The sequence below is a fragment of the Mobula hypostoma genome, chromosome 28 (assembly GCF_963921235.1).
Source record: "Mobula hypostoma chromosome 28, sMobHyp1.1, whole genome shotgun sequence".
Taxonomy (NCBI): Eukaryota; Metazoa; Chordata; class Chondrichthyes; order Myliobatiformes; family Myliobatidae; genus Mobula; species Mobula hypostoma.
Window position 1 is genome coordinate 10,860,972 of NC_086124.1, and position 21,821 is coordinate 10,882,792.

At 40.8% G+C, this 21,821-nt stretch overlaps 1 protein-coding gene across 2 annotated transcripts in view; it reads right to left on the reverse strand.

Annotated features, from left to right (window-relative positions):
- The window catches only part of kdm1a (lysine (K)-specific demethylase 1a), a 90,177-nt gene that overhangs the window by 19,150 nt on the left and 49,206 nt on the right, over nucleotides 1–21,821 (reverse strand). For both annotated transcript variants that reach the window (XM_063035246.1, XM_063035245.1), the window contains 3 exons: nucleotides 17,147–17,289; nucleotides 14,761–14,851; nucleotides 6,458–6,592 (listed from right to left, as the gene is read on the reverse strand). In XM_063035246.1, the coding sequence (XP_062891316.1) occupies nucleotides 6,458–6,592; nucleotides 14,761–14,851; nucleotides 17,147–17,289 (369 nt within the window). The remainder of the gene's footprint in view (nucleotides 1–6,457; nucleotides 6,593–14,760; nucleotides 14,852–17,146; nucleotides 17,290–21,821) is intronic.

Below are 21,821 nucleotides of genomic sequence, written 5' to 3' on the forward strand. Positions count from 1 at the left end.
TGTAACTCAAATTAAAAAAAAATGTTAATTGATGAATGGTAACTGAGGAGCTTCTGAGAAAGTGATCAAAATGAAAGAATTTTCTGTGAAGCTTGCAAATAATTTAGTTCAACATGAAACTAGGGTCTTTAACCAAAACAACTACAAAAGATGGTTTTGACAGATTGTGTTAATTCTTTCAACAATGTTAAAAATTACGACACTAAATAGCATTAATATGTCATTTACAACAAATAGCCGGCCAGAGGTGCAGTGGCATCCGCACCGGACTTCGAGTCGAGTGGTCCCAAGTTCAAATCCGGCCAGCTGCTTGCACGCTTTCCATCCGTGATGGCCAGAGCATCGAGCTAGCAACTTGGCCTCGTAAAAAAACAGACAAAAATGCTAAAGAAATGGCAAAGTTGTTGCCCAATGCACCATAAGGCACGGAAAGGAACACCAACACAATACAATAAAAAGCTGGTATACAAGATACCAGCTCACAGTACTGCATTAGCATAGATTAAAGAATGCCTTCCATATGATAACAGGGACTCACACAAAAAAAATTATCTTTTTGTTCAGGCCGGAAGGTAGTGTCCTAAGGATCAGTGTTCTTGGAAGACAAAAATCCCAGAAGTACTGGAGAAAAGGTTCAGTGTGAATAAGGAAAACAAGTATTTGTGAATAAGTCTGAAAATTGATATGTCCCCAGGAGCCTGGAGTTGTGATAGTGATGATCAGGTATTGTACTCTGGATCATCTTCCACATTCTTGGAGATTCTGAAAGAGTTCCTACAGATTGAGTATGGCAAGTGTGTAAACTCACTATATAAAATATAGATAAAATAGGCAATAATCAACTTGTAGAGGCTAACATTGTGAACAGAAACAATGGTACAACTCAAGGATATAACAGCAATAAACACAGAAAATAATAATTTGATTAAGCAGAGTCAACATGGACTTACAAAATGGGAGATTATGTTTGGCTATTCTTTGAGGATGTACCAAGTAAACAAGGAAGAATAATAGGCAATGTATAGATATGCACCCTCAGGAAATTAGTGGACAAGATCACATGCAGTTGAGGGGACTGAGTTTTTTTCCCCCTCCCCTCCCAAACGCCCCTCCCCATGCCCCCGCAGAGACAGACGACAAAAAGGGCAGGAATTAATTAGTCCATCTCTGGTCAGTAGGCAAACAACAGTGTGCCACATGGGATCGACTTCCAAGAGGACCACAACCTTGTCATGGGGCTTGGAGGCTTGTGCATCTCAATTAGCTGGAATCAGAGCCTTGTGCCTTGGCTCTTGGTAGAGTCACCCATGCCAAACAAGTCAAAGGGTAGAGGCAGACGAAGAGTGGTCCACCAGTCCTCCAGGTCTGGGGATTCAGCTCAGGGCTAACAACCCTGACTGATCAAAAGAAAATTGTTACGGAAACAGCAATGAAGAACCCTCCTACATCTGTGTGCGACCAAGAACAGAACGAGATGGAGGACCTTCATTGCTGCTTTAAACACTAGCGGTATAACGGTCAGTAAGTAAGAACTATTGCTAAGCATCAACGCTATTATACAATTAAACTCATTATATTAAATACAAGTTAATTTCTTGTTTCTCCAAATTCCAACAGGATACAAAGTAGTCTGAAATTACGTTTATGTTCAGCTTCAAGTGGTCTATCATAAACAAAAGAAAAAATTCTGAGGAAGCAACGCTTGCTGAAAAAATTTGTGCAGTGTAACTGTCCAGCTGGATTAGACACCATAGAATCTGAGTGGATGGGGAGTTCATGAGTATGTAGGAAGTAATTAACTACTACTATGCTGATCAATCACTGGACCCTGAAATCCACAATCTACAGCTATGATTTGACTGAGGAGATCAAATATAACTGTCATTAAATGGGATTGAGAGTCACAGCGAGGAGGCAAAGCGGTTTCAAGGACAATAAACTAACTGAGTGTGGGCAACAATATGAAGGATTGAATGTAATGTACAAAAAAAAGAACATGAAGTTATCCACTTCAACAGAAATAAAATGCTTTTTAAATATGGAGAACTTGGAAAACATTTATACCCAAAGGTTGTTCACTGTATGCAAGTCAAAAAGATTTTCCTGCACAAAAGCTACTGAAAGTTGACTTACAGTTACATTGAGAAATTCGGAAGGCAAACACATTGTGGTAAGAAGATTTAAATACAAGACTAACAATGTGTTATCATAGTTACATATGGCCTTGGTGACACTGCACCTGGATATGGCGCACAGTTTTGGCTTCCTTACCTCAAAAAGAGGTTCCTTAAGGTTGTTATTGTTGGGGGTGGTAGTGAAGATAAGCTCCCACTACCTATTAAATGCTCCCAATGCTATGTGCCTCAAATAGCCTCTGACAATCAAGTCTAGCTCCTGGTCTTCACAAGTGGCTTAGCTACTAAGGCCGGCAGAACCGTTTCTACTGACAGAAGAAAGGGTAAAGTAATCTGCAAAACAGTAAAGTAAGTAAAGGTGGGTTACTGGCGCCTTAAAACCAGTTGATTTGGGTAGATGGGACTCATCAGCTGTGGTTGGCAGCTCAATTAGAAGGAAAACTAATCTCAAATCTCCGGTGCTTTGCAGCTATATCCACTCATGGGTAGGCTTCGGGAGTAAACCCCCGATGGGAAATAAAATCCAAAGCTGGAATCCCTAAGGCAGTCCTACACTGAGTTCAACGCTGACTCGCAAATGTTGGTGCCAAACTGTATTGGTCTCTGTCGTTCCTTTGGGTTCATCAGATGCGAGAACAGGGGAAGCTTGCTACATGGGCAACAGCTTGCTCTCCATATTGCACTGCCCTGGCTTTGCATATCCAGACAGCTAGGATGCAACATTCATGATTGACCCTGACCTACAGAGGCCTCAGGTCTCAAAAAGATTAAATATGCAATAGAGAGATCAGAAAGGCTTGGTTTTTGTTCTCCGTATTTTAGAGATTTATTTTCTTATTGAGATACAGTGCGAAGGAAGCCCCTCCGGCCCTTTGTGCAGGTGACCAGCAATCCTCCGATTTAACCCTAGCTTAATCACGAGACAATTTACATTGACCAATTAACCTACCAACTGGCATGTCTTTGGACAAACTTCTTACAGACAGCAGTGGGAATCGAAGCTGGATCACTCATACTGTAAAGCATTGTGCTAATCACTATGCTACAGTGCCACCCCATAAGAGGTAACCTCATTTTAGATTAGATTATGAGGACACTCAGTCCTCGTTTATTGTCATTTAGAAATGCATGCATTAAGAAATGATACAATGTTCCTCCAGAGTGATATCACAAAAAAAAAGGACAAACCAAGACTAAAACTAACAAAACCACATAATTATAACATATAGTTACAACAGTGCAAAGCAATACCATAATTTGATAAAGAGCAGACCATGGGCACGGTAAAAAAAAGTCTCAAAGTCCCGATCGACTCCTGATAGTCCCGATACCAGGTGGCAAAAGGGAGGAACTCTCCTTGCCGTGAACCTCCAAGCGCCGACAACTAACGATGCATTGGAAGCACCCGACCACAGCCAACTCTGAGTCTGTCCGAAAACTTTGAGCCTCCAAACAGCCCCTCCAATACAGCCTCTCCGAGCACCATCCTCTGCTGAGCGCTTTGACCGCGCCCCGGCCGCCAAGCAACAGGCAAAGCCGAGAATTCGGGGCCTTCTCTTCTGGAGATTCCGGACCACACAGCAGCAGCAGCGAAGCAGGTAGTTCAGAAGTTTCTCCTGATGTTCCTCCGTGCTCTCACGTCTGTCTCCATCAAATCAGGATTGTGCATGGCACCCTACTTGAAAAATAACAGACATCACCACCGGAGTGGCCGCTGCGAGCTGCGTCGCGCCGCCATCTTCTTCTCCACCTCCTTAAATGTAATGAACTCTTAGAAAGCTCTCCAGAAATGTGGAGTGGGGGGGGGTGGGAGGGAGACGGTGGATGTTCTACTATAGATAAAAGGCAGGGCACTTAGGACTGGAATGTTGGGAAATTACTTAGTGGATCCTCTACCTCAGAGGAATGTGGAGACTTGATGCTTGCATTCAAAACAATGATTAATATTTTTTTTTTCAAAAATCAAAGTATATAGTGAAAGGTCAGGAAATAGTGGAATAGAACATCAAACATTACTTTGCTCAATTCTGAAGCAGGCTCAAGGACTCAAAGAGTAAGCCCTGTTCCTATTTCTTACATCCTTTGAAACACAGGTAAGAGATTTTAAAATGAAGGATTACGGGAGAGAAAGCCTGGGCGATGGGGTGGGAGGATTCAATGCAACGAGTGAATGAGACTCAGGCAAGATACAAAGAATAAAAGAATAAAAGGGAGGAAGGCAGAAAAATGAAGCTTAGCCAGCAGGGAAATGAAAGTATAACCTTGAGGTAATGAATGTATGAAAGAGGGTTTCAACAGCATACATGCTGGAGCAAGAGATATTGGTCCTATGAATTGAGCTTCTTCACAAATAATTCAAGAAACTGCCTCCTAGTTCAAAGGCGAGAAAAATTTATCTTTTTTTAATTGATTCTGCTGTGTAAAAGGCATCCGTTAGTCTTGCGAGACCATGGATCTGTGCCTGGAAAGTCTTCTCTCTCCAGGGCGCAGGCCTGGGCAAGGTTGTATGAAAGACCAGCAGTTGCCCATGCTGCAAGTCTCCCCTCTCCACGACACCAATGTTGTCCAAGGGAAAGGCATTAGGGCCCATACAGCTTGGCACCAGTGTCGTCGCAGAGCAATGTGTGATTAAGTGCCTTGCTCAAAGGCACAACACGTTCCCTCGGCTGAGACTCAAACTCACGACGTTCAGGTCGCTAGTCCAGTGCCTTAACCACTTGGCCACATGCCCACATCACATGTAGGAGCCACGTATTCTGTGCTGTGTGTTTATTATGGTAACTAGTCACGAGTGGTAAAAGCGAAGGGAATACATTATGTTTATTTTGTGGCAGTTTGTAGCTTGAGACCAGTGGAGGTCATTTCTTTGCCGACCGCTGAGATAGTGTTCTGTAATCCTTAATTGTATGGTTGCCAATTGCTAAAGCACAATGCTTTGTCGTACCAGTGACCCAAATTCAGTTCGCGCCACTGCCTGCAAGGAGGTTATACATTCTCCTTGTGCAACACATAGCTCGAACCACATCATCAAGTTCGCCGATGACACGACCGTGGTGGGTCTCATCAGCAAGAATGATGAGTCAGCATACAGAGAGGAGGTGCAGCGGCTAACGGACTGGTGCAGAGCCAACAACCTGTCTCTGAATGTGAACAAAACAAAAGAGATGGTTGTTGACTTCAGGAGGACACGGAGCGACCACTCTCCGCTGGACATCGACGACTCCTCCATAGAGATTGTTAAGAACACCAAATTTCTTGGTGTTCACCTGGCGGAGAATCTCACCTGGTCCCTCAACACCAGCTCCACAGCAAAGAAAGCCCAGCAGCGTCTCTACTTTCTGCGAAGGCTGAGAAAATTCCATCTCCCTCCCCCCATCCTCACCACATTCTACAGAGGTTGTGTTGAGAGCATCCTGAGCAGCTGCATCACTGTCTGGTTCAGAAATTGCACCATCTCAGATCGCAAGACTCCGCAGCGGATAGTGAGGTCAGCTGAGAAGATCATCAGGGTCTCTCTTCCCGCCATTACAGACATTTACACCACATTCCAGCATTATGAAGGACACCATGCACCCCTCATACAAACTCTTCTCCCTCCTGCCATCTGGCAAAAGACACCAAAGCATTCGGGCTGTCACGACCAGACTATCTAACAGTTTCTCCCCCCAAGCCATCAGACTCCTCAATACCCAGCGCCTGGACTGACACCAACTACTGCCCTCTACTGTGCCTATTGTCTTGTTTATTAATTATTGTAATGCCTGCACTGTTTTGTATACTTTATGCAGTCCTGGGTAGGTCTGTAGTCTACTGTAGTTTTTGTGTTGTTTTTACGTAGTTCAGTGTACTTTTTGTGTTGTTTCATGTAGCACCGTGGTCCTGAAAAACATTTTCTCCTTTTTGCTGTGTACTGTACCAGCAATTATGGCTGAAATGACAATAAAAAGTGACTTGACTTGACTTGACTACACGGGTTTCCTCCCACAGTCCAAAGGCGTTCTGGTTGGTAGGTTAATTGGTCATTGTACTGACTGTGAATGTCCTCAATGGCGTAACAGGTAGAAAGTCAGTAATGAATGGACACATTTAGGAGAGCTAGCATTTCAAAATTCAACACGGCAATCAGTCATCAGCAGTTTCAAAAGACATGAGAACCCTTCCCAAAACCAGTACATTCATACAAAATATTAAACCACCAAACTTCCTCAAGAGAAAGGGTAATGTGGAAAGGAAAAAAAGTAACAGTTAAAGGAAATAAAAATAACCATTGCCAAATAAATCCCAGAACTTAACTCAAGTGTAGTGATTAGAAATAAAATCACCTTGCATAAAGCAGTCAGGTCTCTCAGTTTACTTTTAACCAGGAATTCTGCAGTGATGTCACGAGGCGGCTTCACCTCAGAGGCTTCTCTGTACTGTTGATGTAGTTCTTTGATTTTCTCTTTCAGCGACACCATCTGAATGACATGTAACAGGACAGGCATTAACGACTACACATAACCTTGACACAACCTTGAAATTGAGTAAGTTATCCCCTTTGGTTTAAAAGCCTAGAGGGGGGCAACTTCACTCGCCCCATCACTGAAATGTTCCCACAACCAATGGACTCACTTTCAAGGACACTTCACTTCATATTCTTGACATTTATAGCTTACTTATTTAGGGTGGCATGGTTATGCAGTGGTTAGCACAACGCTTTACAGGACCAGCGACCCGGGTTCAATTCCCAACACTGCCTGTAAGGAGTTTTTCTCCCCATGACCGTGTGGGTTTCCTCCCACATTCCAAAGACATACCAGTTGGGAGGTTAATTGGTCATTGTAAATCATCCTGTGATTAGGTTTGGATTAAATTGAGGGATTGCTGGGTGGGCCAGAAGGACCTACTCCACACTGTATGCCAATAAATCAATCAATAAATCAGTATTTCTTTCTTTTGTATTTGCATTGTTTGTTGTCTTTTACACACTCAACTTGGTGCGGTCTTTCATTGATTCTGCTATTGTTATTATTCTATGGATTTATTGAGTACACCCACAAGAAAATGAATCTCAGGGTTGTATAGGGTGACATTCATGTACTTTGATAATAAATTATTTTGAATTTTGAACAACACAGCATCCGTTACACTCATAGGAACTGCCTTGTAATTCCTGTTAACATTCTGCTCAATTTCTCCTCCCTAGATAATACTAGAGTTAGGCATTTCATGCTGTTCCAGCAACAAAAACATATTAAATTGTTTTTAACGCGATAATTACGCTTACAAGAAGCTGTCCCAAGAACAAGCAAGCCTGGCAAGCACTGATAAAAGGAAAGCTGCAAATTCCACAGGTCAAAAATAGCAATTTTAAAAAAAGCTGGAATTACACAGAACTATTACATCTGTAAAGGAGAAGACAGGTCAACATATCTGATGTAGACTCTCAATCAGAACAATCTCTATCTTTTCAAAGAGATTGCAGTTGAAAGGTTAATTTCTCAATACAGATGCTGAGGAACCAGTTATATGTATCCATTGCATTTTAATTTATGGAATAATTACATCTAGAAACAAAGTTCAAAGAAAGGAAACAATGGACAAGAAAGATGGAGTCTACAAAATGGCAGCCCACCATCAGGTAGGTGAATAATTCAGTGGTTGGAAATAATTCAGAAGATACATAGCTCGGGTGTTTGATGGTTGGGTTGGTTTCCGATCTTGCAATTTACTTGCCAACATTTCGTCACCAAGCGAGGAGACGTTGCCAGTGTGCTGTTGATTGTGGTGTGTCCTCTGAATGCTTGGCCTGATTGAAAAGTATTCGGAGGACACACCACAATCAACAGCGGACTGGCAATGTCTCCTCACATGGTCACAAAACGTTGGCAAGTAAATTGGCAAGATCACAGAACAACTCAACCAGACCATTAAGGGAGGTGACATTAAGACACTCAAAAAATATGAAAAAAAAACAAAAAGGTGCACATTGAAAAATTGAAACGAAAACAGAAACGTTGAAATACTCAGCAGGTCAGGCCACTTCTGTGGGATGAGAAACTGAGTTGATCTTTTAGGCTGGAGATCCTCCTCACTGAAATATACAGAATTCTAGGACACAACAGGGTGGACATCCAGAGAATGCTTCTAGGTGAGAGTTTCTAGCCTGAGAAGTCTAGAACAATAGGTCACATTGTCAAAATAAGGAGTTGCATATTTTAAGACGGAAGAAATTCCTTCACACAGAGGCTGATGAATCTTTAGAATTCAATCTAAAGAGTAGAGATGCAGTTATTGATTGCATCCAAAACAGATTTGATTGATTTCTGAACAGTAAAAGGAGTCAGGGAAACGATGTAGAACATCAGCAACTTGCTGCACAATTTAATTTGGGACAATTTGTCAGTTTCTTTTGCGGAGAGGTGGGGTTGATGTTTTTTTTGAATGACTTCCATGGTTTTCTTTGTTTCATGGCTATCTGGAGAAGACAAATCTCAGCGTTGTATACTACATATATACTTTGATAATAAATGAACCTTTGAAGTGTAGCAGGCTCAAGAGATCAAATGCCCATTCCTGCTGCTTTCTCTTATACAAAATGATCATATGAAGACAACTAATTTTAATAAGGATATAAAATGAATATTAGCGAACTTAAACTAGCTGTTGGCAATTTCTCAAATCTTGATCAAGGTCCTAAATTGCTAGGAATCGAATTATATTGCAATCTGCAGTAAAAAAAAAACACCATATTTGGCTGTGTTAGAATATTGCTCTGATTTGTTACAGCCTGGTTCAGTTCTTAAAACTAACAGGCCAAATACACGCCTAAACATTTACATTAATTTAAAACCGTGATTCTCAATGGGGGACAGTACCCCCCCCCAAAGGGGACGGTTATGAAGTCATTGGGAAGGGAAGGGCATTCAATATCCCTGGGGTTGGGGGGGGGGGCGGTAAGCTGCACCCTAATTTGAGGCACAAGACCTGACTAACCATTAGTAGAGCAGCCACTTGCGGGAAAAAAGGATGAGACACTGGAGCACAGGAAGAACCATAGCTCTATAGGCAGTGAGCACTCGTTGTCACAACACATCTGAAACGCCACAATCTCATCCAACTTTACCAACCAAATAGAAGAATGTTCTCACAGTTTCCGAGCATGGAAAGTATGGCACCCTCTTTCACAGACGGTGATTTGCAAGAGTACTTCTCACACCTGCAGTCACGGAAGAAGGATTTTCAGAATCAATTCAAGGACTTGAAAGATCTGGAAATGCTGGACTGTGTAATTAACCCAATTCTTTGCAAGATGGAAGAACAGGAAGAGAGCTTGCAAGAAGAAATTGTTGCAATTCAGAAGGATGAAACAGCAAAAACGTATTTCAAAAATGGCCGCTTTTGTGGTATGTGGCTACACTGTCATACGAAGTTTCCTGGTCTTTAGAAAAGAGCCAAACTGCTCTTCATTGCATTTCCATCCTCCAACCTTGTTGAAAAAGACTTCAGTGCAGAAACCATGTACTCACAAAATACAGAAACGGCTTGGACATTGTTATGCGTGGGGACTTCAGGTTTTTGGTGTCACAAATTGACCAGACATTTCTACCCTTACTAAAAACCATCAACCTCAAGGATCACATTGATATTGAAGCTGCTGTACAGCGCACAGGTATTGTGTAAGCTAGGATTAAAGACAAAAAAATGTAAAGAATCGTTTTTCTCATGTTAGCATATGTTAGACATGTTTTTCACTATGGGGGCACCGGAAAGTATATTGTGCCTAAGCAGGGCATTGGCAAGTATGAAGGTACTTTAGGGGTGTGTTGGCAAGTATGAAAGTACTTGGGAGGGGGCATTGGGCTAAAAAAGGTTGGGAAACGTTCCTCATGCAAGGCTCATTCAGAAAGTAAGGAGGCATGAGATTGAATGAGACCTTGCTTTGTGGATCCAGGAATTGGCTTGCCCACAGAAGGCAAAGGGTGCTTGTAGATGATTCATATTCTGCATGGAGGTCGGTGAACCTGCGATATTCCACAGGCATCTGCTCTGGGACCCCTCCTCTTCGTGATTTTTATAAATGACTTGGATGAAGAAGTAGGGTGGGTTAGTAAGTTTGTTATTGACACAAAGGTTGGGGGTGTTGTGGATAGTCTGGAGGGTCATCAGAGGTTACAGTGGTACATCAATAGGATGCAAAACTGGGCTGAGAAGTGGCAGATGGAGTTCAGCCCAGTTAAGTGTGAAGTGATTCATTTTGGTAGGTCAAATTTGAAGACAAAATATAATATTAATGGTCAAGACTCTTGACAGTGTAGAGGATCAGAGAGATCTTGGGGCCTGTGTCCATAGGACACTCAAAGCTGCTGAACAGGCTTTTTCCCAAGACTGAAATGGCTAACACAAGGGGGCATAGTTTTAAGGTGCTTGGAAATAGGTACAAGGGAGATGTCAGAGGTAAGTTTTTCCACACAGAGAGTGGTGGGTGCATGGAATGTACTGCTGGTGACGGTGGTGGAGGTGGACACAAAAGGGTCTTTTAAGAGACTTTTAGATAGGTACATGGAGCTTAGAAAAATAGAGGGCTATGCAGTAGGGAAATTCGAGGCAGCTTCTAGAATAGGTTACATGGTCGGCACAACATTGTGGACCAAAGGCCCTGTGATGTGCTGTAGATTTCTATGTCCTAGACACTGATTTAATATCAAAACATTACATGTGTTATCTCCATCAACAGCACCACCATAGGGCAAATGAAGGAATTGCAGCCCAATTTAAAATTTTGTGAACAGAAAGTAAGAGACCTGTCATGACAAAGACTGATCTTTTAAATGTATTCATGGTTTTAGGATGTTTGGTATACAGTTCTGCTGCATTCAAGTAACTTATCAGCTCTTCTGGAAGCACGAAGAACTGTATAGTTGAATAAATTCTACATGATAAACAGTCAAGAACAAGCATGGATAGTCATAGTCATACTTTATTGATCCCGGGGGAAATTGGTTTTCATTACCATTGCACCATAATTAATTAAATAGTAATAAAGCCATAAATAGTTAAATAGTAATATGTAAATTATGCTGGGAAATAAGTCCAGGACCAGCCTATTGGCTTAGGGTGTCTGACCCTCCAAGGAAGGAGTTGTAAAGTTTGATAAGATCAGTGTTAAGCAAAAGATCGACATTTACGGCAGTTGGATAGATGATAACCTACAGTTTAAACATGAATGGTTTAGCTCTTGCTTCAGAGATTTCAACGTGTAATTCAGGCTGACATGCTATTGCAACATTGCTGCCTTTTAACCAAGGCATTAAACAAAAGCCGAGTTTGCTCTCTCAGCTAAATAATAGTTCCTACAGTCTTATCTCAAACAAGAGAAAATCTGCAGATGCTGGAAATCCGGGCAACACACACAAAATGCTGGAGGAACTCAGCAGGCCAGGCAACATCTACGGAAAAGAGTACAGTCGACATTTCGGGCTAAAACCCTTCTGCAGGACTTCCCAAAGGGTTACGGCCTGAAACATTGACTGTACTCTTTTCCATAGACGGTGCCTGGCCTGCTGAGTTCCTCCAGCATTTTGCGTGTGTTCCTACAGTCTCATTTTACATCATGGCTATTTACAATATACTCACCCATGTGAAACCAATGACAATTATTCATAAGTATTGTACTAGTTAAGTAGAATGCATACCAAGTGAAACTTGGGAGTGCAGAAAGTACATATAAAAAGATAGGAAAAAAATTAATATTTCAAATTAATGGCTCGACGTCTATAGAAAGATCCAGAGTTTTCAGGTTTCTTATTAAAGTTCATAATCTTAACAGTTACAAACTAAATTTAGAACATGCAGAACCTTCATTCAGATGTCATATATATGTCACACCCACATAAGCAAAAAATAAAACTAAAAATCCTGCAGCACCATTTTAATCTTGTTTCACTTCTTCGCCAAAGTTCCCTTTGCACAACCAGAATCAGAATCAACATCACTGGCATATGTCGTGAAATTTGATGTTATGTGGCAGCAATACTTTGCAATACATAATAAAAACTGGAAATTAGAGTGAGTGAGAGAGAGAGAGAGAGAGAGAGAGAGAGAGAGAGAGAGCACGCACGCACTTTTTTTTAAAGTTAAATTAAACAAGTAGTGCAAAAAGAAAAAGAAAGAAAAAGTAGTGAGTTTGTGTTCATAGGTTCAAGGTTCATTCAGAAATCAGACTGCAGAGGGGACAAAGCTATTCCTGAATCATTGAGTGTTTGGCTTCAGGCTCCTGTATTTCCTCCTTGGTGGTTGCAATGAGAATAAAGCATTTCCAGCATCTGCAGATTTTCTCATCTTTGTGCTAAAAGAGGGCACATTCTGGGTGACGTGGGTCCTTAATGATGGATACCACCTTTCTGAGGCATCACTCCTTGAAGATGTCCTGGATGCTGGGGAGGCTGGTGCCCATTAAGTTTGCAACTTTCTAAGATTGCTTATTGCAATTCTGTGCAGTGCCCCCGCCCCCACCCCGCCATCCCCAATACCATAGCATATGAGGATTGTCAGTTTCCATTTCCAGGAGAAGCAAACTACAGGTAGTTCCATTATAATATGATAGTTTTGTTCCTAAGAAACCTCGAGTTAGAGAAAATCTTGTTACAAAAACAATGGGGAAAAATAGGTCAGTGGCTATAGTTTGATTCGCAATAAAACATTATTTTTCTCTGCAACATTTTTAAAACTAAAAATGATTTTAAATAGCTATAAGTTTATCTTGTCATTGCCAGCTAAAAATATTGACGGTAATAAGTATCCTAGCATTAGTATCAATAGGATAATAGAATAATCTTCATCCTACCACAGTCACACAACCAAACTCAATTAAATTTAAGGCAGCTTTTCTTCTTCAAAAATCTCCTTCTTACGCCCACCCTCCACCACCTCCAGTTTAAATTCCATGCGGAATATTTTGGAGGATCAAAAACCAAGAACCAGGAGTGATTGGTGGTCAATTTCCAGTAAATCTGGCAGCCTGTGTTATTTACAGAGAATTGTACCTGATTACTGTGGGGAGGTCCCATGGAAACCATCTGCCTCACAACTGTCCCCCACAAGACATTTTTTTTCTACTTGTCAAATTCCAAAGTAAGTCTTAAGTTTCTTTAGTTCCTGCCTAAAACCTCATTATGACATATTCGGGCTGCAAAATACAAATAGCTGTCCCTAAGTAATCAATCACAGTATATCCCATTGACGTTTTAGCAGAACATCCTGTACTTACATCGAGTAAGCAAATTTTCTTATCATTCACATTCCACTTAACACAGCTCAAACCAAAATAAAAGCATATCCTCTTTCGTCAGTGTTTGGGAGAAGGATGATTACAATGTCAAATTCACAGAAATGTTACATTCTAATTTAGAGCAGGCTTGAAGCACCCCAAACTTAGACAAAATGAAATACAAGGCAAGGACACGGCCACTAACTAACAAGATCCTGTCAGCTTTCTTTCCAATGGAATCTAATGGTTAAATTTGTCAAAGAATAAACAACTTGAAAAAGGACCTAGTGCATCCCCAGCATATATGACGAATTAACTCTTCTCAGGCTTCCCAGCTGGGTAGAGGTATCAATTTTAACCAACATTTTGATGTCATCTTCATCAAGGTTAATGCTTGGGCACTTCTTCTTCTTCTTCTTCTTGTTTTACGGCGGTTGGTACCCAGCTTAATGGTGCATTACCGCCACCTTCTGCTCCGGAGTGTGCAATAGACTGATATTTCAAATTCCTTCACCCAATCATACACACATATATACCCTAACCTACATTTTATCCTCCCATCTTTGGCCATCCTAGTACCCTATTCCTGTTTATTCATCATATCCTATATAAAAAAAACCCTGTACCCCTTAAGAAAGCTAAAAATACCCTGACTTGTGCTTTCTCTCCCATGCCTAGCAACCCTTTTAATGTGAATTCCTGCACCCCCAATTCCCTTAGATTGATTATCATCATCTCTCTCTGTATCCCATACTTCCTACAACTCAGAACTACATGTTCTACTGACTCCTCTTCCTGACATTCCTCACACAATCCTGTCTGGTGTTTCCCTATCATTTTCAATGTTTTGTTTAATGCACAGTGCCCCAGCCTTAACCTAGTCCACACAGTCTCCTCTCTTCTGTATCCACTACCTACCCTAGTACCTGCAACACATTTTTGTATTTGATATAAATGCCTCCCTTTCCCCTCCCTGTCCTATCTTTCTTGCCACATTTGGTTGATTTTTCCCAGATTACACACTTAAACTCTGCTTTACTGATACTAATGTGTATTCCTATATTTTCTTTCTTTAACGCCCTCTTTGCCAACTCATCCACCCTCTCAAATTCCAGTTCTTACTTTAACAAAGAACAAGGTGAGACAGGGGAAACCTGATTGGATGAGGACTAACCAATCAGGAGGGACAGACAATAGGGGTATAAATGCCACCAGACTAGATATGCCCAGGTATCATCCCTGGTGATGATGGAAGAGTTTGCCATCAAAACATTGGTTAAAATTGATACCTGTACCTGGCTGGAGGACCAAGAAGAGTTGATTCATGTAAATAACTTCATATATTTTTAGATAAAATTTAAAAGAAATTCAAATTACCTTATTGAGTAATTCTTTCAGATCTTCTTGTGTCTTCACAATTTTCTTCCAGTGTTCAATCTGTTCATCCTTCACATGTTTCTCCTGCAACCTAACCAGAATATTTTGGAGTTTACTTTCAGTTACGGCTCATTAAGCATTCAGTCTATACATCATAACAATGCTTCTAAACTACAGCACTGGGGTGGGGTGGAGATACTTCCAAAGGCATGAAAGAAACTTTATTTTATATTCATCTGTTTCAAAATGGCTAATGTACATCACCATTGTGCTCTTAACTGAGTTGTATCCACATGGCTGAACTCATTCAGCAAAAGTAATGAGACCCTGAGTGGCAGTGATGTCTTGTACGCCCACTTCAGTTCACTGCTCCGTGACATTTACTCGGCTCTGCGTTGAACCAAGGGTCTGTGGACGGACTCTCTTTGAGGACTTCAGTTCAGAAAGCTATTTGCTTGCATTTATTGTTTGCATGATTTGTTTTTTTCTCTTGCACATTTTTTTTTAAATGGGTTCGTTAGGATTTCTTTGTTTTATGATGAATCTCAAGGTTGTATAATAACATACAGATACATCAATAATAAATGTAGTTTGAACTTTAATCTTGCCACATGGCAGGCCAGTACAAGCCTCAGCCATAAAATAGCTGAAAAGAAAAACTGATTCACTTTAAAATCACAACTCTAGTTTGCTGACTATCAATAAAATGAAGTTTATTTCCCCCCCAATCATTCTGACTGTCCCCAACATAAAGAATTATTCAAAGACCATAAGACCATAAGATATAGAAGCAGAAGCAGGCCATTCGGCCCATCGAGTCTGCTCCGCCATTCAATCATGGGCTGATCCAATTCTTCTAGTCATCCCCACTCCCTTGTCTTCACCCTATATCCTTTGATGCCCTGGCTAATCAAGAACCTATCTATCTCTGCCTTAAATACACCCAATGACTTGGCCACCACAGCTGCTCATGGCAACAAATTCCACAGAGTTACCACCCTCTGACTAAAGTAATTTCTCCGGATCTCAGTTCTAAATGGATGTCCTTCAATCCTGAAGTCGTGCCCTCTTGTCCTAGAATCCTGCACCATGGGAAATAATTTGGCATATCTCATCTGCTCAGGTCTTTTAACATTCAGAATATTTCTATGAGAGCCACCCTCATTCTCCTGAGTGTCTTATAGAGCCTCAACATCACAACCCTGCTCTTATATTCCATACCTCTAGAAATGAATGCCAACATTGCATTTGCCTTCTTCACAACCAACTCAACCTGGAGGTTAACCTTTATGGTATCTTGCACAAGGACTCCCAAGTCCCTTTGTACCTCTGCATTTTGAATTCTCTCCCCATCTAGTCTGCCCGTTTATTTCTTCCATCAAAGTGCATGACCATACACTTTCCAACATTGTATTTCATTTGCCACTTCTTTGCCCATTCCCCTAAACTATCTAAGTCGTTCATATTATTATCAAAATATACTGAAGAATACATCTCTGAGATTCGTCTTCTCCAGACAGCCATGAAATACAGAAAAACCGTGAATATCGTTGAAAGAGAAAACATCAACACCCCAGCACAAAAAAAAGAAAAAAGCTATTAAAACAATGGCTATTAAAAATGTCAAGCAAACCAAAAAGCATTTGAACAATTAAGGCAAACACTTCCAATGACAGAAATATCATGCTCCATTCCTAGCATTGTGCCCTAAATTTGAGTGATCTCTCTCTTCCTTGATGATGTCGCCAGATAAGGCCGGAGCAAGTCTACAATTGGCGTGAGTAGTAGATTTGGACTCTATATCAGTTCTTATGATGCATTCTATTTCTAGTTCTAGTTTTGGTTCCTCTTTCTCTGTTACTACTTTTGGGCAATTTTTGAATCGTGTGAACTGCAGATAATGAACACTGGACTATGCCCTTGTGATTTATATTTTATGCTTTCCATCTTTTTTGTTGCCGTTTGTGCAATATTTTTGCATGTGGGAGGGTAAGGGTGTTTGTTGATTGAATTTGTTTCTTTGAACAGGTTGGTTCCATGATTCTTTGTTTCCTGATGTCTGTGGGGAAGATGAATTTCAGGGTTGTATACCGCATACATACTTTGATAATAAATATACTCTGAACTTTGTAGCTGTAAGTTTTAGTCTACTCTGGGTGCAGATTCCTCAACTAATTGTTTAGAAATGCAACAAGTCCACTCTTAATGTTAAACTCCCAAAAGATTTATCGTTGAAATTGCCAGCCTGGTATTATGCAATCTCAAGTTTGGCTTCCCAACTAGTCACGGAGATCTTTAACCACAATCAGACTGAATTTAAGTTTTATACCCGAGCAGATCGCTCACATTATATTTTGCTGAGCGTGAAATATAATAAAATACTCACTGTATGACAACTTCCAATGCCTGTCCTAATGAGACCGGTTTGTTGTTCAGGTAATTGAAGTCTAACTGATGACTGAGGTAAGATGTGGCCTCCAGCAAACGATTAAATTCTTGCTCTACCATCTCGTCTTTCTCTTTGGGAACCTGAGCATCACAAATAAAACATAATTTTCACCCAAAAGAAACAGGACTACATCTTTTATTTATTTAAGAATTAATAACAGGAAGATTTCCAAAGAAACTAGAGTTATCTAAATGTGTAAATAACTGCCTGATTTTGAAGGTCCCATTGCCTCAAGGGAATAAAGACAATACACATAATGACAAGATACTAAGGTGAACTAAAATATCAGTACAATTACTTATAATAACTACAAAAAATTCTGCAGATGCTGGAGATCCAGAGCAACATGATTGAGTCCTGATGAAAGGTCTTGACCTGAAAAGTCAGCTATTTATTCCATAGAAGTTGCCTGACCTACTGAGTTTCTCCAGCACTCTGTGTGAACTACTTATAATAATCATCATGGCATCAACACATGAAAACTATAATGCGTGATATAGTTCACAATGGATTTGGAAACTCAACTGCCTATGAGGAAAGGCTGAGGCTCCTCCAGCCTCAAGTTCTCCATGGTCAGATGTTGGGAAGAAAGATCCAGGAATGTAAAGTCACTAAATAATCTTGTCAACAGTTTGTTTTTTTGAGCCAAAGTTAAAGCACGATATAATGGTAATTTGGGTGGCAGGATGGAGAAATGTTTATACCAAAGGAGGTGTAAGATGCTCCTTCTCTCTGCTAGCATTCAGGTCACCCTTGGGCAAGGTGTGGCACCTGTTTAGCACCTCCCCCTTCCCTCCCTGATCAGGGTCATTTGACGCCACGGAAGCAGGTGGTGGATGGTACATATCACAAATCCTGGTTATGCAACCACTGATACCAGGTAGACAATCTCTGAAGAGTATTGATAATGGCTGGGGCCACCTGTCTTGTAATGACACTGCCTAGAAGAATTCAATACCAAACCACTTCTGTAGAAAAATTTGGCAAGAACAATCATAGTCATGGAAGGACCATGAATGCCCATGTCATCAGACAAGGCACATAACAAACAAATAATCATGGCAATACTTAGTACATCAAGCAGAGGAAAGCAATTGAGTATTAAGAGGTGCAATGCTTGCATCTTAAAACAAGATTTACTATCAACTTTTTTTCCATACTGATGAAAGGCTATCAACCAGAAATTTTACTTCAGCTTCACACCCAGAGATGGTGCTTAAACCACTAATCATTCCTTTATTGTATTTCAGGTTTCCAGGTTCTTGTGCAGGGGGGGTGCGGCAGTTGATGATCGTGTTCCGTTTGCAAGATTTGTTTTTTTTTGAGGGGCAGGGGTGATGTTTTTCCTTGAATGTTTTCTTTGTTTCACAACTAGCTGAAGAAGACGAATTTCAAGGTTGTATACTGCGTACATATTTTGATAATAAACAAACTCTTCCACTTTTTTGTAGTAATTTGCATTTGGGAAGATGAATCTTATCCACACTCCATGTTGGCTAAGGTTTGATACTGCAGTAAAAGCCAGGGATTGGCTCCCATTTTTGTGCAAGAGTGTGAGAGTTTAATAAGTTGCAAGCAGCGTAGCAGTTAAGCATGAAGGTATGCCAAGTAACAAGATGATCGGAGGTCCTTTTAACCAAACACAGTTCATCCACATGGTAATAAAAGAAATCCTTATCCCGGCCAAGATACCATGCTTTTGCCTCCTACCCTTAAAAAATGCAATCTATTTGTCAGAAGACACTAAATTGTCAATTAAAATGTAAAACTAAATCACACAAGGATGACACCAGTGGTCACCGCAAGCCAAGACAAACCACAGGCCCTCAACTTGAGGTTAACATTCTTTTCAACATTCAGAGAGGACGATAAAGAATTTTAACATTACTAATTAATTTGTGTAAAGAAATTCTGGATTATTTAAACATCTAATGCATCCTTTTGAAACAAAATCCAGAACTTGAAAGAGGTTATGAGCTTTCATCATCAAAATTGTCTGAAATATCCCAATGAAGGGAATTCAACCAATAAACTGTAGTTTTACAATAAACCCCATGCAATTTTACCTTATTATAATTGCTCTCTTACACATTCTTCTGTCCCCATTTTTTCAACTGCAAGTTATAACACTTAAATTACATCCTTCCAATTACTTAATGAATACATCTCCAGAAATATTTGTCTTGTCACCATCAAGGTAAATGCAGAAATGTTGGATTACTTTGTGGTTAAGTTAGTGAGTCTTTGATCCAGCAATGATAAAGGAATGCTATTGTGGAAATATTTCTATAACCCCGAAGTTTTTATGAATTTATAACTTTTGTAAAATGTCATGTGACAAAATGGAACCTCTGTAATCACAGTGTGCTTTGCTGGTTTGTTAAGCTTGTTTGGATGCAAGGCGCTCAAAAGGAGTTGTGAGTTATAGCAGGATGTGTTTTACAGCAGGGAGTATTTTGACAGCAGAGAAAAACAGGAGATAGTTGTTAGGGGGGAGAAGCCTCAAAAGACAAGTGGGCACATTAAGGACAAATACAAGTTATTTAAGACGGACGCAGTTAAGGAAGGAATGCAACTAAGGACGAATTACTGCACTCCTGTAAGTATATAAAAATGATCTGTTTTGAGCTGTAAGATTGAAGCTATCTACCAGTAACTTACTGTATGAAGGTAGACTTTCCTTTACAAGTAATGAATATGCTTATAATTTGATCAACTCTTGAGTTGTTGTAGCCTGTTACTGTATATTAGAAGACCTGGCTAAATGGTTCAGGGCACTATTATATCTCCAAGCTAAGATGGTATGCAAATTGATGAGGATTTTGTGAGATTCATAAATGTACCAACCTCCTTTGGTCAAGGAGACAGAGACTGCAGGCTTTGGAGAGAAATACAGCATGGAAGCAAGCCTTCACCACAATTAGTCCGTGCCAATCACTGTGCCCATCAAGCTAGCCGCATTTGGTCCACATCCCTCAAAATCCCTCCGATCCACACACACATTGTTGTTGGACCTGCTTCAACCACTTTCTCCGACAGTTTGTCCCATAGACACATCACCCTGGGTGTGAAGAGGTTGACCCTCCGGTCTCTTAAATCTTTCACCTCTCTCATCTTAAACCTATGCCCTCTGGTTTTTAGTTCCCCTTCTCTGGGAGGAAAGACAATGTGCACTCACCCAATCTATACCCCTCATGATTTTACACACCTCAATAAAGTCACCCCCCCCCCCCAAATCTCCTACATTCCAATAAATCCATTATGAGTGTGACCCACCTCTCCCTATAACTCTGGCCCTCGAGTCCTGGCAGCATTCATGTATACTTCTGTACTCTTTCCAGTTTAATAACGTCTCTGCTATAACAGGGCACCCAAAACTGCACACAATACTCCAAATGGGTCTCACCAATATCTTATGCAACTGCAACATGAGTTATACAATCTTAGGGGAGCTGATAGAAATATTTGTAAATTACTGTAATTGATTGAAATGATTGTAAACGGGTATTGAAGGCTGCACTGATTTGGTGGATTAACAAAGAACGTAGAAGTGTACAGCAAAGGAACAGGCCCTTTGGCCCACAAAGGTATGCCGTACCAACTAAAAAAAGCAAATCAACACTAATCACCCAAACGCCAATCCCTCCTATCTAGACAATGTCCATATCCTTCCATCTTCCTCACATTCATCTGCCTATCGAAACATCTCTTAAAAGCCTCTAATGTGTTTGTCTCTACCACCAGGCAGTGCATTCCAAACAACTACCACTCTCTAAGTAAAAAAAACTTACCCTTACCTCCCCTTTGAACTGACCCCCTTTCACCTTTTGCTTTCTGGTATTAGATTTCCACCCTAGGAAACAGATACTCCCTGTCCACTCTATCTATGCCTCTCAAAACCCTATAAACGTCTATCAGAACTCCGCTCAGCCCCCACTGCTCCAGAGAACTCAACACAAGTTTATCCAGCCTCTTGTGGTAGCAAACGAAGGAGTTGTTTCCATGTCGTATAACTCTCTGACTCCAGGTACCAAGCAGTGACCTCAACAAGGGAGAGATGGTGTTGCCACATCCCCTTGCCTTCGACGTTGCTGCTATCTCCAAATGCGGCCTCCATCTTTGGAGGTCCTGTTGCAGTAGCTATGACAACTTGATGGTATGCATTTTGCAACTCGTATACTTTGTAGCCTGAAAGCACCAAAAATCAGTGCGAGTTGATGTTCGATGTGACGGACGGGAGCCAATGTGACAAGTTATTTAAGTATTTGCCAAAGATAGGGTCATTAAGAAAGCTTTTGGCACATTGGCCTTCATAAATCAATGTACTGAGTACAGAAGGTGGGATGTTATGTTCAAAATGTATAAGACATTGGTGAGGCCTAATTTGGAGTAATGTGTGCAGTTTTGGTCACCCACCTAAAGATGTAAACAAGGTTGAAAGAGCACACAGAAAATTTGCAAGCATGTCGCCAGGTCTGGAGGGCCTGAGTTATAAGGAAAGATGGAACAGGTTACGACTGCATTCTTTAGAACGTAGAAGATTGAAAAGAGTTTTGATAGAGGTGTACAAAATTATGAGGGGTATAGATGCAAGCAGGCTTTTCCCACTGAG